Source organism: Mustela lutreola, chromosome 12, assembly GCF_030435805.1.
Source record: "Mustela lutreola isolate mMusLut2 chromosome 12, mMusLut2.pri, whole genome shotgun sequence".
NCBI lineage: Eukaryota > Metazoa > Chordata > Mammalia > Carnivora > Mustelidae > Mustela > Mustela lutreola.
This window is the reverse complement of record NC_081301.1, coordinates 33,969,531-33,988,305: the sequence shown is the minus strand read 5'-3', so window position 1 is coordinate 33,988,305 and position 18,775 is coordinate 33,969,531. Positions and strand designations below refer to the sequence as shown.

At 44.2% G+C, this 18,775-nt stretch overlaps 1 protein-coding gene across 1 annotated transcript in view; it reads left to right on the top strand.

Moving 5' to 3' along the window:
* Positions 1–18,775, top strand: part of FRMPD1 (FERM and PDZ domain containing 1) — a 91,425-nt gene that overhangs the window by 60,978 nt on the left and 11,672 nt on the right. The window contains exons 6-12 of the mRNA XM_059142954.1: positions 7,073–7,180; positions 10,691–10,786; positions 15,003–15,128; positions 15,975–16,094; positions 16,920–17,056; positions 18,380–18,506; positions 18,648–18,743. Of these exons, the coding sequence (XP_058998937.1) occupies positions 7,073–7,180; positions 10,691–10,786; positions 15,003–15,128; positions 15,975–16,094; positions 16,920–17,056; positions 18,380–18,506; positions 18,648–18,743 (810 nt within the window). The remainder of the gene's footprint in view (positions 1–7,072; positions 7,181–10,690; positions 10,787–15,002; positions 15,129–15,974; positions 16,095–16,919; positions 17,057–18,379; positions 18,507–18,647; positions 18,744–18,775) is intronic.

Sequence of the window (18,775 nt, the reverse complement as noted above, 5' to 3'; positions counted from 1 at the left end):
GGATGTAAACATTTTTTAAAAATATAGAAAGAGAAACATACCATGTTCTTTGGTGGGAAGACTGTTATGAATACATTGGTTATTCTCATATTAATGTATATTCTTACTGCAAATTCAAACTCCCAATGGAACTTGTATTTGGACTTTGGCAAAGTTTATTAAAGTGAGAATTATCAAGAAAATATTTTTTTAAAAGATTTTATTTATTTATTTGACAGAGAGAGAGAGCGAGAGAGCACAAGCAGGGGGAATAGCAGGGAGAGGGAGAGGGAGAAGCAGGCTCCCTCCTGAGCAGAGAGTCTGACTCCAGGCTGGTTCCCAGGACCCCAGGATCATGACCCAAGCTGAAGGCAGATGTTTAACCAACTGAACCACCCAGACATCCCTTATCAAGGGAAAAAAAGGGGGGTAATGGGGTGCCTGGGTGGTTCAGTCAGTTAAGTGGTTGACTCTTGATTTCAGTTCAGGTCGTGATCTCAGGGTGGTAGGCTCAAGGCCCTGTGTTCAGTGGGAGAGTCTGCCTGAGGATTCTCTCTTTCCCTCTCCCCCTCCCCCCTCACTCTCTTTCTCAAACGAATAAATCTTTATAAAATAAAAAGATTTAAATTTAAAAATTTTTAAAAAGAATAATGAGGATGGCCCTGGTATAACCCTTTTAAAAACTAAAATGGTTGGACATGTCAGTGTAATCAAATAGAAAGTCCTAGAATAGGTACATATATAAGAATATAGTATGTGAGGGGCATCAGGGTGGCTCCATTAGTTAAGTGGTTAAGCATCTGCCTTGGGCTCAGGTTATGATCCCTGGGTCCTGAGATCAAGCCCTGCATTGGGCTCCCTTCCCTCCGCCCCTGCTGTTCCCCCTGGTTTTACTCCCTCTTTCTCTATCAAATAAATAAATTAAAAAAAAAAAAGAATTTAGTTTGTGAAAAATATGGCATCCCAAATCACTGGAAGAAAAGATAATTATTCACAAAATCATTCTAGGATATTTCTTTAAATATTTGAAAAAAATAGTCTCATCACACCATTTGATGTAATAATAATTACCTATATTAAAAAAAAACATTAAAATGGGGCCCCTGGGTGGCTAGTGGGTTAAACCTCTGCCTTCAGCTCAGGTCATGGTCTCAGGGTCTTGGGATCAAGCCCCACATTGGGCTCTCTGCTCAGCGGGGAGCCTGCTTCCCCCCTCCCTCTGCCTGCCTCTCTGCCTACTTGTAATCTCTCTCTCTTTCTGTCAAATAAATAAATCTTAAAAAAAATTTGTTGAAAAAACATTAAAACGTAAGCAATATGGATGAGTGTCTATCTGGCCATTGGTTATGGAAAGAATTCCTAACTATTGAGGGAGTGGGAAGAAGCACAATGAACAGCTATTTGACTATGTGAAAAATTACATTTCTCTGGTCTAAAAAGTTCAAAACACTAAAAAAGCAAGGAAACTGCGGTCTCTTCTCATTGTTGACAAGTACCGTTTTTTGTTTTTATTTCTTGGAAATAAAATAGGGGAAAAACCCACCTAAGTAGGATTAAGATGTTTGACATAAATATGACAGACCAAATGTTTTATGGACAAATAAATGGAGATTCTTCTGAACAGCATTTGTCTATGAAATAATGTGAAACCAGTGTATAAAAAACAGTATACTGAAAGCTAATTAGTATAAATGGTGGTGCAGGTGGTAAGAGTTTTTTTATTAAAAAAACTGGTGGTAAGAGTTTTTTTTTTTTTAAATAGAGATTCTTTTTATATAGTTGATCAGTATCTCTATGGAGAACATCTTACTTAATTAGGTGGGTTTTTTCCCCTGCTGTTTTCAAGAAATGAAAGCAAAACACTTGTTAAGTAAATAAGAGGGAAACAACTTAGGGTTGCATCCTTTTAAAAATGAAAAGCGTAGAGAGAGGACAATTAACATGTTCCAGAAGGACTCTGGAGATTCCTCCGAGGTTCCCAAGCAGAGGATGGTGTGAATGTTGTGCTCCAGGGGTCCTGGGAGGGAAGCTGATATTGGCCCATGGCCTGAGAAATGGCCTGAGTGTTGTCCAGCCCACTCAGGCCTCTCATCAGGAGTTACATGATCATAAGGCGAGTGATCATTTATGTCTTACGTCAACAAGGATGCCCATCTTTGCCATCACAGGTTCTTAGAGTTCTCAAATGGCTTCAAATTGATTAGGAAATCTAAAATCCAAAATTGGGGGGATGGGGCTTGGCTGACTCACTCAGTAGAGTGTGAGACTCTTGATCTCAGGGTTGTGAGTTTGAACTCCATGCTGGGAATAGAGATTACTTTAAAAAATCTTCAAAAAGTTGGGGTGCCTGGGGCACCTGGGTGGCTCAGTGGGTTAAAGCTTCTGCCTTCAGCTCAGGTCATAATCCCAGTGTCCTGGGATTGAGCCCCACATCAGGCTTTGTGCTCAGCAGGGAGCCTGCTTCCCTTCCTTTCTCTCTGCCTGCCTCTCTGCCTACTTGTCATCTCTGACTGTCAAATAAATAAATAAAATCTTAAAAAAAAAAAAAGTTGGGGTTCCTGGATGCCTCAGTCTGTTAATTGTCTTTGTTAATTGCCTTTGGCTCAGGTCTTGATCCCAGGGTCCTGGGATCAAGCCCCGCATCAGTCTCCTTGCTCAGTGTGGAGCCCACTTCTCCCTCTGTCTGCCACTCCACCTGCTTGCGCACTCTTTCTTTCAAATAAATAAATAAAATCTTTAAAAAATAAAACGAAATCCAAAGTTGGAATAGTAATTACTGTTTCTGTAGGACTTAGAATTTTATGGGGAAAAATATATGTTTAATTGTAGAGAGCTGTATTTATATTCATGATTTATAATGTGTTATTTGTTATATTAATACCAATATCTAATTTCTTTTTTTTTTAAAGATTTCATTTATTTATTTGACAGACAGAGATCACAAGTAGGCAGAGAGGCAGGCAGAGAGAGAGAAAGGGAAGCAGGCTCCCCACTGAGCAGAGAGCCCGATGTGGGGCTTGATTCCAGGACCCTGGGATCATGACCCAAGCCAAAGGCAGAGGCTTTAACCCACTGAGCCACCCAGCACCCCCATATCTAATTTCTTATTAAATCTTCACTGAAAGAAAATCCTAGAAGATAGACATATTTGTTATCCCCTTCTTACAAATAAGGACTCTGTGGCCTCACATGCCCATGGTCACACTTGCTGAAATCAGTGGAACTGGGTTATTTTCCAGGTAGTTAGATTTTGGAACCTATGGTCAATAGCGTTATGCTAGTCCACCTCCTTGATTCTGTTGTCTTTATTTTTTTATTTGTTTTTTAAGGGTGGGGGGGCAGAGAGTGGGCGAGAGAGAGAATCTTAAGCAGACTCTGTACCCAGGAGCACGGAGCCCAACATGGGGCTCAGTCTCATGACCCTGAGATCACAACCTGAGCCAAAACCAAGAGTCTGAGGCTTAGCTGACTGAGCCACCCAGGCGCCCCGATCCTGCTGTCTTTATGAATTGACATTGGCTAGTCTACGGCAGAGAATGGTAAAAAAGATACAGAACTTTTCAGCTTGTCCCTTTCGGTGTCCTTTTAAGCATTAACTCTTAGTTCAGCAAAAACATGCACAGAGAAAGTCTTTATCAGCTCAGGTATTCTACTCTCTGACGGATTAATTTAAAACCCAGGGAGCATCTAAATATCCTAGAATAATGAGGACCTCATATTCTTTAAAGTGTCTCTTTTTAATATTCAGTGGCCCAAGCAAGTGGTTTGCAGTGTCTTTTAGATGCCTACATACACAGCGAGCAGAGCTCCTATTTGGGTATACAAGTAGAGGACCCGCGGCGGGGCCTGTGGATTGGGCATTTCTGTGACAGAGTGTGTGTTCTTTCTCAAAGCAGCTAGTTTCTTGGTTGGGTAGTTCCAGATATGAGAGAGGCCCTTCTTCCCTGTGATTCCCACCAATTAATGCTCGTCAGGGCAAGTGCACATTGTATGAAATAGATTAGCAAAGGTTTGAAAGAAAGCAGGCTGTGGCCTTCTCTCCAGACTCACTACTGTTCCATCAGCTCTCTTCATCTGTGATGCCTTCTCGGAGTTCTCACTTCTCTGATAGCTCTCTGCATAGATCCTGGCTGCATGGTGGCCTTCCCAAATGGTGGCACCCAGAAAGGAATACAGTTCCACCTAAGGTCAACTGATGAGAGTCCCCAGGGAACAGAGAGAGCACGTTTGATATGCATCGAAAATGCTAGCGAGGTCCAAGATGGGGTTAAGATTTTAAGAGGCCCAGTCATGCTGTTGGCTTGGGTGAAATTTGTGGTTGACCGAAAACTGAGGTTTTGGTTCCAAATGAATCACTTCCAAGCCCCCATCCCATGCTGTGCTATTGATTTTTTTTTTCCTCAGTGCCACACTTCACAGTAATCCCTGTCAAATCATGTTGCTTTGGCCCAGTGTTGTGGCATGCTGAGATTTGACAGTCAGGGAATTACAGAACTGAAGGGTATATTTGTACAGTCATCAGCTGTACTCATTCTCCCTTCCTGTCAGGATCCACCTCTTCCCACGCCTCCCCTACTTCCTCCATTACCCGGCCAATTGACTTTCTATAGTCTGATCCAGCTCTGGGTCTCACTCTTGCAGGATTGCTGTCCCCAAGGCAAGAGAGAATAGTAATTGCCCCCTCCTTCCACCCCCCGCCATGGATTCTTTTTCTCTCTGCATCTCTCCCTGTTCTGCCCCTGGTTTCTCATTCCTTTGAGTCTTTCTCCATCTCTCCCTGTTCTGCCCCTGGTTTCTCTTTACTTTGAATGACAGTTGTACCTGTCACTTTGACCCCTCACTTTACTCTCTTCCCTTCAGCTCTTGACAGCCCTGCTCTCTTATACCCTCTCGATGCTTGTTGTTAGTGATATTTTGGCCTCTGGCCCTTAGCAGCCCCTGCCCCTCAATTTTTCCATACACCTGTTTTAGATATCTAGTTCATTTATCTTGCCTCCCAAATTTCTGCTGCCTGAGATCTGATGATACCTTGTAGCTCTGTATCATTCACTGGTTTGGTAAATACACGTTCTCTGACCTCATCCAAGCCATTGCTAACCATCATTGTTGGACACTGAGCCAAAGGGAGCCTGAGTTCCTGAGTTAAATCAGGATAATTTTGAGCATAGTTCAATTAGTTTTGAATCCTCCTAATGGCTCTGCATCTGGCCTTCTCCACAGGGGGATTATAGGAGACCTTATCAAATACTTTGCAAGAATGAAGGAATACTACTATATCCCCAGGACCCTGCCTTACCAATCTGGAATCCCATCTTCAAAAGAAAAATGAACTCGGTTGCCTCTGACTTATTCTGGGTAACTCCATATTGGTTATTAGTGATCAATGACTAAAAGCTCTCTGACCACCTTTTATCTTGAATTCTGCCAAGTAATAATGACAAGCTTACTAATATGTGTTTTCCTTAATCTTCCATGTTCATTTTCTGGGAAACTTGATACTTAATCATCTTTAGTCTCCTGATATTTCTTCCATTTTCTTTTCTGTGGATGATACCAACTGTTGTGTGTGATAGTCTAGGGGTCCCTAGATTCACTGGCATAGATGTCTTGAACTCATTCAAAGAATTTGATAATTTTATCACCAATTTTTGGTTGTAAATTTCTTTTTCCCCTTATTGCTTCTATTTCTTCTAACTGGAAAATCATTCTGCTGGAAGAAGAAAGCAAGCTGATGTTAAGTAATTTTTGAAGTTGAGAGATTACCATACCTCTTCCCTGGGAACATTGTTATTTCCCCTTCTCTTTTTACTAAATTTTTAAAAAGCAAACTATGTATTTGAGATACTGAATCATAGTCGTGAACCCTGTTACACCAAGGCTCTAGTTACCTGTGAGATCAAATTTATCTTGCATTAAGAATTCAAGGTCACTTCTGGGGCGCCTGGGTGGCTCAGTGGGTTAAGACCTCTGCCTTCTGCTCAGGTCATGATCCTGGGATCAAGCCCCGCGTTGGGCTCTTTGCTCAATGGGGAGCATGCTTCCTCTTCTCTCTCTCTCTCTCTGCCTGCCTCTCTGCCTACTTGTGATCTCTGTTTGTTAAATAAATAAATAAAATCTTTAAAAAAAAAAAAAAAGAATTCAAGGCCACTTCTTTTCTTCAGGTGCTTAATGGCATTGGTCTGTTGATATATGAGGCCATGAGCATGGTTTCCTATAGTTTCTCTGACTGTTGTTATATCTCTCTTTTATGTCAGCTACATAAAATGTAGTCCAGCGCTCCATCTTGAGACTCTTAACACATGTCCCTTTCTAGAGCCTGGCCTAAAGGACTACCCAGACCAAGAAATGGAGCATGCCAGGCTGGGAATAACATCAGGATTCATATCATAACATATCAGGATCCAGGAAGATCACATGGATGGTCTAGATCATGCAAGCTGCTGTTTACTGTGTCACAATGTAACCTCCTACGGTCTAGGCTAGGGCTTCATCACATACTCATACCAACCTGTGATGACTCTTTCTACCTCTGGGGAAAGAGGGTACCACCGAAAAGAAGAGAAGAGCAAAGAGCAGCCAAGGATAAATCACAGGGGCCAGAGCTTCGGGGAGCCCTGGAGTTATTTTGGATCCAACTCTCCCATGGTACATTGGAAAACTAAAGGCTGGAGAGGAGCGATGACTTGGCCAAAGTCACACAGAGTTATTTTGTTTTGTTTCATACACACACAAACACACACACACATACACACACACCTGGTTTACCTCTCTAAGAATTTGTGTTTGAGGTAGTTCTCACAACTGCTGAGTAGCAGAACTCGGGTCTTCTTGTTCATAAGCCAGTTTTTGTCTTTGTCGTACACAACCATGTTGCTACCGTACCGAGTCCTCGACCGTTCTCAGACACATCAGAACATTGTCTGGGTTGGGATCATCTAGGGGATGATTAGTGGGATGCTGTCCTTCTCTGTCAGTTTTAACGGAGGCCTCAACAGCTGTCAAGGTTGGTGCTTTCGTTTTTAAGAGGTGAGAAGGTGTGTCATGGCTTTTACAGAAGTCCGGTTCTAAAATGTGTCATGGTAATGTTTTGCAGGGAGTCCCCAAGTCATCCTTCCTGACTGAGGAGAAGAGAGCCAGGCTAAAGACCAACCCCGTGAAGGTGCACTTCGCGGAAGAAGTACTTGTCAGTGGACACAGCCAGGTGCGTCTCTAGTCAGGGCCTTGAAATCACTCTCCATGAAGCTGGTGAGCCACCTCTTGGCACCAACCTCTTTGAGACTCTGGATTCTTGCAGCACAGAGGGGATACCGAGGGAGTGTGGTAGGTTTGCTAGAGGCTCTGAGCGCTCTCGGTAAGGTGCCTACAGACTGTGGACAGGGAGAGCCAGGGAGAGAAGCATGGGGTGTGGCTGTCTGTTATTCTGGGACTCCATTCTCTTGCCCATGAAATGCCAACAAGTTCTAAATGCTAATTTCTCATTTTGAACCTTCAAACCTAGTATTCCCACTGTATCAATAGTAGTGGTGGGAGTGGTGCAGACTGGCTTTTTTCTCCAGATGAACCCAGTATGTGTTGAACTTCTGTTATATGAACCTGAACTTTTGGGGCATATAATCCTTAGCCATCACGATACCCAGCAAGGGAGGTATTTTAATACACGAGGAAGCAGAGGTTTAAGAGAATTAGCCTCTGAGATCATACACAAGAGAATCTGTAAGCCAAGTCTGTGTGACTTCAGTTCTTTTATTTTTCATTGGAACACACTGTCTAGTCCTTTTTGATATGGAGACATCCAAGATTGGGGGTTCAGAGGACAAATTTGTAAAGGAAAAGTATTGGCAGGAGTTTGATATTTTTAATGTGGACTGTTGGATTAAAGACTCACTTATTCATAGTTTATACATTTTCTTCCCAATGGTCTGAAGCTATTGCCATTCAGCACTGAACAATCAATGCTAGACTTTGAAGCTCTCAAGTCAGAGCTTGTCCTTATCTGGTCTTCTCGCTATAGACACCAGCAGATGGGGCATTGTGGCCATTTTAACAAAGGGCCCAGAGTTCTTATTTTCTACCTCGCCTGCTACTTAACACACCTGACCTTCATTAGACCTGAGAGTGGAAGGTGGATTTGTTCATGAAAGGGCCAGTGGGATGCCTAATGTGGGTTGGGATCCCAAGACCCCGTCACCCAGCCATGTTTGTTTCTGTGTGTCCATGTTTGTGGAAATGTGTTGAACCTCTATAGCAAATTAAATTTAGATGCCATGTGTGTTTTTCGGAGTAATACACAGTGACGAGAAGTGGGGCTAGAACCAAATCACAGGACAGGTAGAGAATAAGAGTTCTGCAAACATGAACCCCATCACTAGGATCCTCTCTTAAAATGGCTGCCATCCCCCACTCACTGGTATTGTGAGAAGACCAGGTGAGGACAGGCTTTGACCTGAACTGGCTACAAAATCTGTTTCAGAGTTTTTGTAGGGGTGAGAGTTTAGAGAAAGAGGCTTCTAAAAAGGTATCTCTGGGGAGACTTGTGGGTCAGAGCACCAAGTCTCTGTATCAGCCACATAAGGCAGAGACAACAAAACCAGTGAGATACCTATTGAAAAGTGATATACCTATTAAAAAGTGATAATATTGAGGCAACTCGGTGGCTCAGTTGGTTAAGTGTCCAACTCTTGGTTTCAGCTCAGGTCATGATCTCAGGGCCGTGGGATCAGTCCGCCTTAGGTTCTGTCCACAGTCAGCGGGGAGCCTGTTGGAGACTGTCTCTCTCCCTCTGCCCTGCCCACATGTACTCTCTTTCTCTCTCTGAAATAAATAAATAATCTTTTAAAAAAATAAATAGCAGAAGATAAAATCTGTTGCTAACCTTTTCCCCTGAAAGCAGGAAAGGCCCCAGAAGAATTTAAAATAATAAGCTAACATTTGCAAAATGCTTGACTTTGCTAACAGTTAAAGAAATGCGAAGGGAGACATGAAAGGTGCCGCTTTACACTTAGTAGATGAGCACAAATAAAGAAAACAAATGGAAGGCCTGATGCTGACCAAGTAGCCACAGTCATGTACTAGTTGGTGACTTTGTCAGTTGGTTTCATATCGGAGGGAAAAGGCAAACATAATGAATGCCATAAAGATGTGGCCCAAGGATCACATTCCTATTAATTTAGTCTTTAAATAATTTAAATGCGAAAATCCCTGAGCTCAAAGATATCTATGGTACTGCTATGTAGAAAAGAGAAAAATTTTTTTTGAAAAGAATGCTCGAGGTCTAGGGCCAAAGAAGGCTTAAATCCATTCTGATATTTCAAGCCGATAGAACATTAGAAGTCCATTAAAATCACAAACATGAAACCCCCAGGAAAAAGTGGAAGAAATACGTATCGAGTAAAAAATGAAGATAGAAATCATGTGTGCTCTATTATGGCCACTCTCTAAAAACGATTTACGGGTACAGATAAAAATTGGAAGAAGCCTTAGAGAAAAGTAAATAGTGGTAGTTATGTGATGCTGCTGTGGTTGTATTTTTTTTGGAAGCCCCAAATCGTGAAGTCCCGTGGAAGAAGTTTTGCCCTTGGGAAATCCAAAGATGAAGGTCATTCTAAACACTGGAAAGTGGATAAGCGAGAGGAGAGCAGAGAGCAAGCAGTTTGCGGTCCCCCATCCCGGATGGCGAAGCCACACTGCAATCCGAACATACCCCCCTTTCTGCCAAAAAACTACTGTGTTTTTTCTTAAGTTATAGAGTGATGAGTCTGAATCTTACCAAAAGGATACGAGTCACCTTGCAGTTAGAAGATACAAAATTCTCATCCGAGGCGGATTGTCATATTTTTTACAAAAATCTGATAGGCTTCTCTACCCAGGTGGGCTTTATACCCAAAGTCTTTGCAGAGATTAAAGCTGGAGTTAGTTTTAGCTCAAATCTTGGGACTCTAGAATGGCTTTCTCACTGATTCTGGAGGACACCAACCCCAGGGCCCTCTTGATTTGCAGCTAAATACGAAGGGGTCACTTTTATGAGGCCCAGCCTTGGGGGGATTCTCTAATCCCAAAGGGAGCATTCTCTTGCCTTGCCCAGGAATTCTGGCTGGCCTGGGGTTACCTATCACAGATCAGTCCTGTGCCCACTTTCCAAAAAACCCCCCAAAGAGTGGCAGAATCCCTTAGGAGAATCCACAAGTCTGGGGTGATGGTGGGGACACATGAAGGTGGGAGTGGTCCCCTGCTCTTTGGTGATGCTTCACTACAGGGGTACAGCAGGAAAATGGGGATGGCTGTGAAGGAGCTTCCCACCCCGCTCAGCCCCCTGCCCAGCCCCACTAGGAAAGGTGCTCTGGGGAGAGCATGTGTGCTTGTCATCTGACTTACTAAATTATATCCCATGAGGGTAGACACCAGAGGAATTGAAGTGGCTGCCTATGGTTGTGAGACCTCATAAGGGCTCATGCGGTGCCATCAGCATGCTTGTGACGGGGCTCACATCTCTTTTCTGACACTTGGATATCCCTGGAATGTAGCATTCCTGCCTCTGTGTGGTATCAACTGGGTCCATTGGAAAAGTCTCCAGATGGCAAGAATGAAGCCACGACATGGTGAGGAGGTTAGGGAGGATCCTGCTCCCCACCTTGGACGGGGCCAGAGGAGCAGAGGACTTGGCACACCCCAGGAAAGGAAGGGCCAGTTTCAACCCTCCTCTTGTGTTTTCCAGGGTAGTTCTCTGCTGTGCATGCCCAACGTGCTCAAGCTGTACTTGGAGAATGGACAGACCAAAGCTTTCAAGTTTGAAGCGAACACAACGGTGAAGGTATTAAGAGTGAACTGGAGTCTCTTTTCTGGGGCGAATTTGGCTCCCAAGACCCCCAGGCACCTTGCCCTGCAGCTGCCTTGGGGTTCCTACAACCATTAAGGTCTGAGTACCTGTAATAAGCCAAGCACTGTGTTATCTCATGAGTCATACAACTCCCCAGCAAGATGTGTTTTTATCGCCGTCTTCCCGGGGCGGAAATCAGGGCTCAGAAAGATGAAGTAGGCAAGGCCTATGACAACTTGTAAGCCTTCATTCTGCCTTAACCACTGGGCTCATTGCCTCTTGTATGTGACTCCACCTACTACTGAAAAGACTAGTACAGCTAAACACTCAAGCAACACGTCCGAGCAGGCCCGAGCACCTGCATATTCCGTTCTGGGTTGAAGACTCTTCAGCTTATGTGTAACAGGCTCCTACATGTGAGGAGATGGTCCGGGCTGAGGGTACAGACTAGGTGAAATGTGGTCTTGTCTTCCAGAAGCTTGCCGTCTAGTTGAGGGAGGTTGGACACTCAAGGAGCTCCTGAGAGTCCAAGGCAGGATGAAATAAGGGCTGCGAAATAGTAATCTGTCTAGGAGGACTGGAGCCCAGGCCATTTTCTCATAGGAGGAGCAGGAGATGGTGCAGGTTTGCTGGCAAGGGTGCTGAGTGACAGAATACAGAGTTTGGATTTTATTCACAGAGAGTCAGGAGTTGCACAACTTCTGAACAAGTTAGAAGGTGTTAGAGCGAGGTTCCGGTGAAGAGGCAGATAAAGGGGGTTCAGCTAGGCCAGTGCAGCTGTAAGTAATGGAAAGTAGCTGAGACACACATTCTCACACACACTCACACACGTATCCCATATGCACACATAAATGCACACAGCCAGTGTCACTCTCTGTCACTTTCCTTTGGCGATTCCCAGAGCTGCTCCAAATACCCCATCCCGTTCTTGGCTCACTGTGACTTAGGAGAAGCCAGAGAAAGCCTCTGTGAACTCTGGAAGCCTTTGTTCAGAGAAGAAAGAGGAGGGAGGAATGGATTTACTAAGTGTTTACTACAGGCCTGCTGTCCAGGTGTCCAAGTGCCCAGGCCTCCTGGGCACTTCCTCGTGGACTATCTAATCTAATGCCCCCAGTAACCTTTTGAAGAGACCAGTGTTAGCTACCATTCTGTAGATGAGAACACAGGCCCAAGAGACCCTTCACATTGTCAAGGTCAGCTAGCTCATAACTGGCTTCAAACTTAGTCTGTTTCTGAACCCTGCACTGGAGCTTGCCAAACTACCATTCTGCACCAAAATTTTGCAAATGAATTAGACAAGGTTTCTACCTCTGCCATCTTTGATCCAAGTGCGTTGGAATGGAAGGCATGACTTATCGAAAGTGAGTCCCACTTTGGTGGCCAAGAAGACTTTGAGAGGGTTTACAATAAAAGCACACACACAGGGGAATTAGATCCCAGGTGATAGAGTTGGGGAAATGAGCAAGGTTTTAGCTGGTATAATACTGGTTAATTGTACTTATCTGTAGTAACCAAATTTTTATAAATCTTTTAGTTCCTTAAGACAGAGAGGGGTGAGGGAGGATATAAACAAATCCTGTGAGTCAAAAAAAGGAAAAATCACTGCCTGTTCATGATCAACTTCTCTTCCCTGTCTCCCCTCCATGGGGAGCAAAGTTCTTACAGAGAAAACCCCCTTTGTCTAAGTCAAGAAAAATAATATGCCATTCCACCAACGAACAGTTCTGTTCAGCTGCAAAGCTGACAGTTGCAAAGCTGTCAGGGACACAGCAATATATTATCCAGGGTCATTCCCAAAGGGAGCCCAGAGACTCGGGCTGGGATGGGGGGAAGGCAGGGGACCTGGGGATAGCTCATAGTGCACTGAGATATGTGCAGTGTGCTCAGAGTCATGAATGTGGGACATGAAATTGGTGTGCTGAGGCCTCAGGGCAGAGAGACCTGCCAGTTGGAGACTAAGGAGAAGCCTTCAGGTAGGCCATCTTGGAAAGATGGACAGACTGTTGACAGGAATAGGCATAGCATGGTGTGTGAATACAGCACTCCAGGCATGAGGAATGGCACCAACAGAGACCCAAAGACGGGAACATTTGACAGGAGTAGAGGGCTTGTCCTCTCTGGAAAACAGCATGGAGGTTCTCAAAAAGTTGAAAATAGAGCTACCCTATAACCCAGCAATTGCACTACTGGTTATTTACCCCAAAGATAGAAAGGTGGTGATCTGAGGGGTACGTGTACCCCAGTGTTTAGAGCAGCAATGTCCACAATAGCCAAACTATAGAAAGAGCCCAGATGTCCATTGACAGATGAATGGATAAAATATATATATATATATTCTTTATATATTATATATATGTATATATCTTATAAACATATAACATGTTATATGTATATATGTTTATATATATTTATAATATACAAGTGCACGCCCAGTGGAATACTACTCAGCCATCAAAAGGGTGAATACTTAACATTTACATTGATGTGGATGGACCTAGAGGGTTTTATGCCAAGTGAAATAAGTCAATCAGAGAAAGACAGTTATCATATAATCTCACTTTTATGTGGAATTCAAGAAACAAAACAGAGGATCATAGAGCAATAAAAGAAAAAAATTAAGACGAAATCAGAGAGAGAGACAAACCATAAGAGACCCTTAATCATAGAAGACAGACTGAAGGTTGCTGGAGGGAATGGGGGGTGAAGGGATGGGGTCACTGGGTGATGGACATCAAGGAGGGCATGTGATATAATGAGCACTGGGTATTATATAAGACTGATGAGTCACAGACCTGTACCTCTGAAACTAATAATACATTATACATTAATTAATTGAATTTAAACTTTAAAAAAGGGAAGGGTGCCTGGGTGGCTCAGTTGTTTGAGCGACTGCCTTGGGCTCAGGTTGTGATCCCGGACTTCCGGGATCGAGTCCTGCATCGGGCTCCCAACTCCTTGGGGAGTCTGCTTCTCTCTCTGACCTTCTCCTCTCTCATGCTCTCTCTCACTGATTCTCTCTCAAGTGAATGAATAAAATCTTTTTTTTTAAAAAGTAATTTTAAAAAGGGGAAAAAAGAGTAGAGGGCTTGTGAGCACAGTGCATTGGAAGAGGCAGGAGCAGATCAAATGGGAGAAGTTAATTGGCACCTGGTATCAGAGAGCTTTGGGTATTAAGCTGAGGAGTTTGGATTTGGGTTAGCAGACCATGGGGGTCCCCTATTCTTGAGCAAGGGAGCGCAATTAGTACATAAGCAGTCCTAGGCTTAGCAAGTTCCTGTAGATCAGGAGTCAGCATTCTTTTTCTGTAAAGGGTTTGATAGTAAATATTTCAGGGTCTCTGTCACAATTACTCAACTCTGCCACTGTAGCAAATGGACATGCTGTGTTCCCATATGACTTTAATTATAGAAGCAAGCAGTGGGCTGGATCTGACCTGTGGGCTGTGGTGTTCTAACCTCTGCCCTAGATGCAAGGTGGAAGTCAGATGGGTGGCAGTGGTCATTAGGATACCACCCTGCAAAGTGGAGAATTGGGTGAGCTCACGCTACAGTAGACATGGGAGCATGGCGAGTGGGACAGAGTCAGGAGATGGGTCTCCATCAAGGCCAGTGCAAAGCAGGCATTCAATAATGTTGAGTTACGGAAGCAGAGAGATTCTTCAGGACATAGTCACTGGTGAGTTATGGAGGATAATAGAACAAGTGGAAAGAGAGGGTTTTGAGAAGCAGGTCACACCTGAAAGTTTGCCATTTACAAAAGCTGTGCTTCTGGCAGGACATCTCTGGTGAGTCTGTGATGATTATTTATTTGAGTGAAAATTTCCTGAACGCCATCAAATGCCGGGCTCTAGAGCACAAGACAGGCAAGATTCATGGTCTCTTCCATGGACCCTGAAGAGAGGCATAAGCCCCCAGGGGGTTGCTTCACCCTTTTAATAACACAAAACAGGATGGCTTTTCTGGTGGTGCTGGAGCCCCGAGGAGAGGAGAGCCATGGGTGGAGGGCCACAAGGGGCGATGAGAAGTCCCACATGTTGCCTATGAAGTTTCGGCTGCCTGCGTTGGCAGTGGACCCGTCAGCACAGGCTTTTTTCTCCCTGGCGGCACTGAGGAGCAGAGAGCAGGTCAAGGAGGTCCTCCCCTGTTCTGTGCCTGAGCTTGAGGGCCAGCGTGGCCCTCAGGTGACCCTTGTGCCTCTCTGTGCCTGGCAGGACATCATCCTCACCGTGAAGGAGAAGCTCTCCATCCGCAGCATGGAGTACTTTGCCCTGGCCCTGGAGGAGCAGTACAACATCTCACGGCTGCACCTGCTACACGAGGAGGAACTCATCCAGCAGGTACACCTGTTCCTCGTGCAGAGATCTGGGCTGGGCCAGAACCCTCGGGGATAGGGCTCAGCACATGCACAGGGTTGACGCACTTTCTCGTTCCCTCACTCAGCCTGGGGATGTCAGGGCGAGAATCAGGACTGATTTTCATCTGAGATATAGGGGATCGCATTTTGCAGATGTGGAGACAGTGACTTAGAAAGAGAAGGCGGCTTACTGAGGTAACGAAGCCAGTGGCTCCCCATCTTTCTCTTCCAGCTCTGATGGTCTTTGAGAAGTCAGGGAACCATCTGTTGCTGGGTCTGAGTCATTTTTGGAGACTCACCCCCTGAGCAGGACCCTAGCAGACAGACAGGGCACAGTCTGTCTGTAGCACTCAGTCTTTCAAACATTGAGTGATTTCTTGTACCAGCTTTTTAACCCTTCTATTCCATTAGCATTAAAAAAGAAAGTCAAATGAAATCCCCAAGACAGTTGAAGTAGAGGAAAAAAAAAAAGGTGTGGTGCATAATATAATACCAATGTATACTAGACTATTATTTGTGGAAAAGAAAACGGTACGTGCATGTAGAAGCCTATAAACACAGAGACTGAAAGGGCAGCTAAGAAACTGCAAGCAGATTTCTTTTGGAAAGGGGAGCAGTTTGATGGGGTCAGTGGGAAACTTTACCCTTTTGAGCCTTTTACATTTTATACCCATGGGAAAGTCAGCGGCAAAATTCTGCAGCTGTCTTTGGAGGCACTGAGATTGAAATCTCTGGGGACTTTCATTTTTTTTTTTTTTAAGTTGCTTTGTGGAGTAGCTGTGAGAACAAAGGCGGTTAGAAGATTAACTGTATGGCCCTTACCTTGCAGGTGGTGGAAAGGGAGGAGTCACATGACTACCGCTGCCTCTTCAGGGTGTGTTTTGTTCCCAAGGACCCCCTGGACCTCTTGAAGGAAGACCCTGTGGCCTTTGAATACCTCTATCTGCAGGTGACTGGACCAGCCCTTCCTAAAATAACATTCGTTGTTCTCAAAGCTGGCACACTGGGTTATTTTGAACATGAGCTTAAGGCAGTGAAGCAATTCCCTGGTAGGGATTATCTGAAGGAGAAGAGGCCTGATCATCCCTCACAAATTTCTCTTTCCCTCACTGAGTTGCTATGTTAGGAGACTTGCTCTGTATTAATGAAATTTAGGCTCAGTCCTCACTGTGGAGGATACATTTTCTACTACTATTTAGAATTATGGTTTTTATGGCTACAAGGGGACTTAGTGCTTCAAAGTCTTATTTTAGGAATGGTGAAACTGAGTCTTGGGAAGGTCACATGATCTGCCTGGGTCATGCATTTGGTGGCGGAGCCAAAAATTGGTTCCTTGACCCCCAGCTTGGTGTTCCCCCTACTTTGCCTGCTCACGTGAGATTTATCATGTCGTTTTCATCCTGATGAAGAAGAATCATTTGGGAGGCATTACCGTTTTACAGATGAGGCAACTTACACTAGGTGAATTACCTTGCCCAAAACTTACAGATACGGGGGCAGCAAATAGCATCACTGCATTATAGTTGTATAGTTGTATACTTATACTGCTGTGTCCTGGTGCCTGCCTTCATATGTTACCTAATTTAAAACTCACAGAGACTGCAGAAGGTCGATTTGAGTATCCTCGTTTAGCAATGGGAAGACACTGATGTTCAGAGTCTTAGTAAGTTAGCCAAGGTCACACAGCCAGGTCTCAAAGCCTTTCCCTGGAAAGAACTAGGAACACAAACCATCTGTTGTTGTATCCTAATTCCTCTGATGTCATCTCTTCTAGAGCTGCAGCGATGTGCTCCAGGAGCGCTTTGCTGTAGAAATGAAATGTAGCTCTGCACTCCGCCTCGCAGCCCTGCACATCCAGGAGCGGATCTACGCATGCGCTCAGCCACAGAAGATCTCTTTGAAGTACATAGAGTGAGTGGCAGGGGACTTCTAGGTCCCATCAACAGCAGCTGTGTTGCATTTATAACTTGGCTGGCCCCCGGCCAGGATGGCCAGATTCCACAGAAAGCTGATACTCACCTACCTACCCATCTGTCCATTGCCTTTTCATCCATTTCCCACCCCACTGTCTCCGACCCAACCCAGCTTCCCCCTCGGTGTCAGAATCTGGCTGCTCCCTCTGGGGCAGAAGGCAACGGCAGATGGAATGACACAGGATCCCTTTGTAAATTCCCACTTCCTGAGAGAATGTCTTGGGAAATCAGTCGACAGTGTCAGTGTAAAGCTCTTCTGAGGGCAGAAATGCTTTGGAAATTAATTTTGTTTGAGCCTCTTGTGTTGCGTTATATTCCTATTAGGGCAGTTTCAAGTCCTGGGATTCCAACACCTCCTGAGTCTTAGCCTAAATGTTCATTTTGCTCTGGGCATCATCACACAGGTTTGTTAGCCCACTCACCCAGTCTCAGCTCTGTCCTGTCTGGACATCAAAATCAATGGGGAATCGTATTTTAAAAATGAAACGGATCCTTGGCCCTGTTCCTGAAATACTGGATCATATCTGTAGGGAGTGGGACCTGAGAATCTATACTTTTAACCAGTTTGTTGGGAATTTTGAGGCTGTTAGCCTGGTGCCATTCTAAAGCATGACCTCAGGGATTCACAGGTGCTTTGTGTTGCCCCGTGAGAGTGCATGAAACATATGTGATCATTATTTCTCACATATATTGTAGGAAAAAAAAGACTAAGATCTGTTCTGACTAACAGAATATCTTACCACATTGGGGCACTTGGGTGGCTTAGTTGGATAAGCGTCTGCTTTCAGCTCAGCTCATGATCCTGGGGTCCTGGGATCGAGTCCCGCATCAGGCTCCTTGCTCAGCCAGGGAGCCTGTTTCTCCCTCACCCTCTGCCCCTCCTGTTGTGCTCACTCACTTGCTCTTGCTTTCTTTCTCTCTCTTAAATAAATAAATAAAATCTTAAAAAAAAAAAAAAAACTATCGTACCACACCAAAAGTAATCAGCTCCCAGAAAGATAGGTGGGGTTTAATTCCTGAATAGCTGTGGTTTTTGTGGAGAGAGAGTATGTGTATTAAATATATATAAATACAAATATATGACATTTATAAATTTTATGTATATTTATACACATATGTATATTCATAGTCTCTATCTTCTGTTGAGAAAGCTCATGATTGCAGTATTCTGGGAACATTCAGTTCCTGAATCAAATGTAATTATGCTTTTCCTTAGAGCCAAGTATACTGTAAAAATGGTGTTTCCAATATCTCATGGCAGGAAGGACTGGGGAATAGAGAACTTTATATCTCCAACTCTACTCCGAAACATGAAAGGCAAGGACATCAAGAAAGCCATTAGCTTCCACATGAAGAGGAACCAGAATTTGCTGGAACCCCGACAGAAGGTAATATCGTGGCCTCTGTTGACACCAACCCTACCCCCACCCCCAGCTGTCTGTTGTGAAACCTCAGGGAATGCATTTTCAGTTTGTGTGGATTTTAGGCAAGCGAATAACTCTAACTTAAGTCTTTTTCCCCTATTTAAGCAACTTATTTCTGCTGCCCAGCTACGTTTAAATTATCTACAGATCCTTGGGGAACTCAAGACATATGGTGGAAAAATCTTTAATGCTACTCTAATGGTACGTATTCTAGAAATGTGGACCCCCTACTC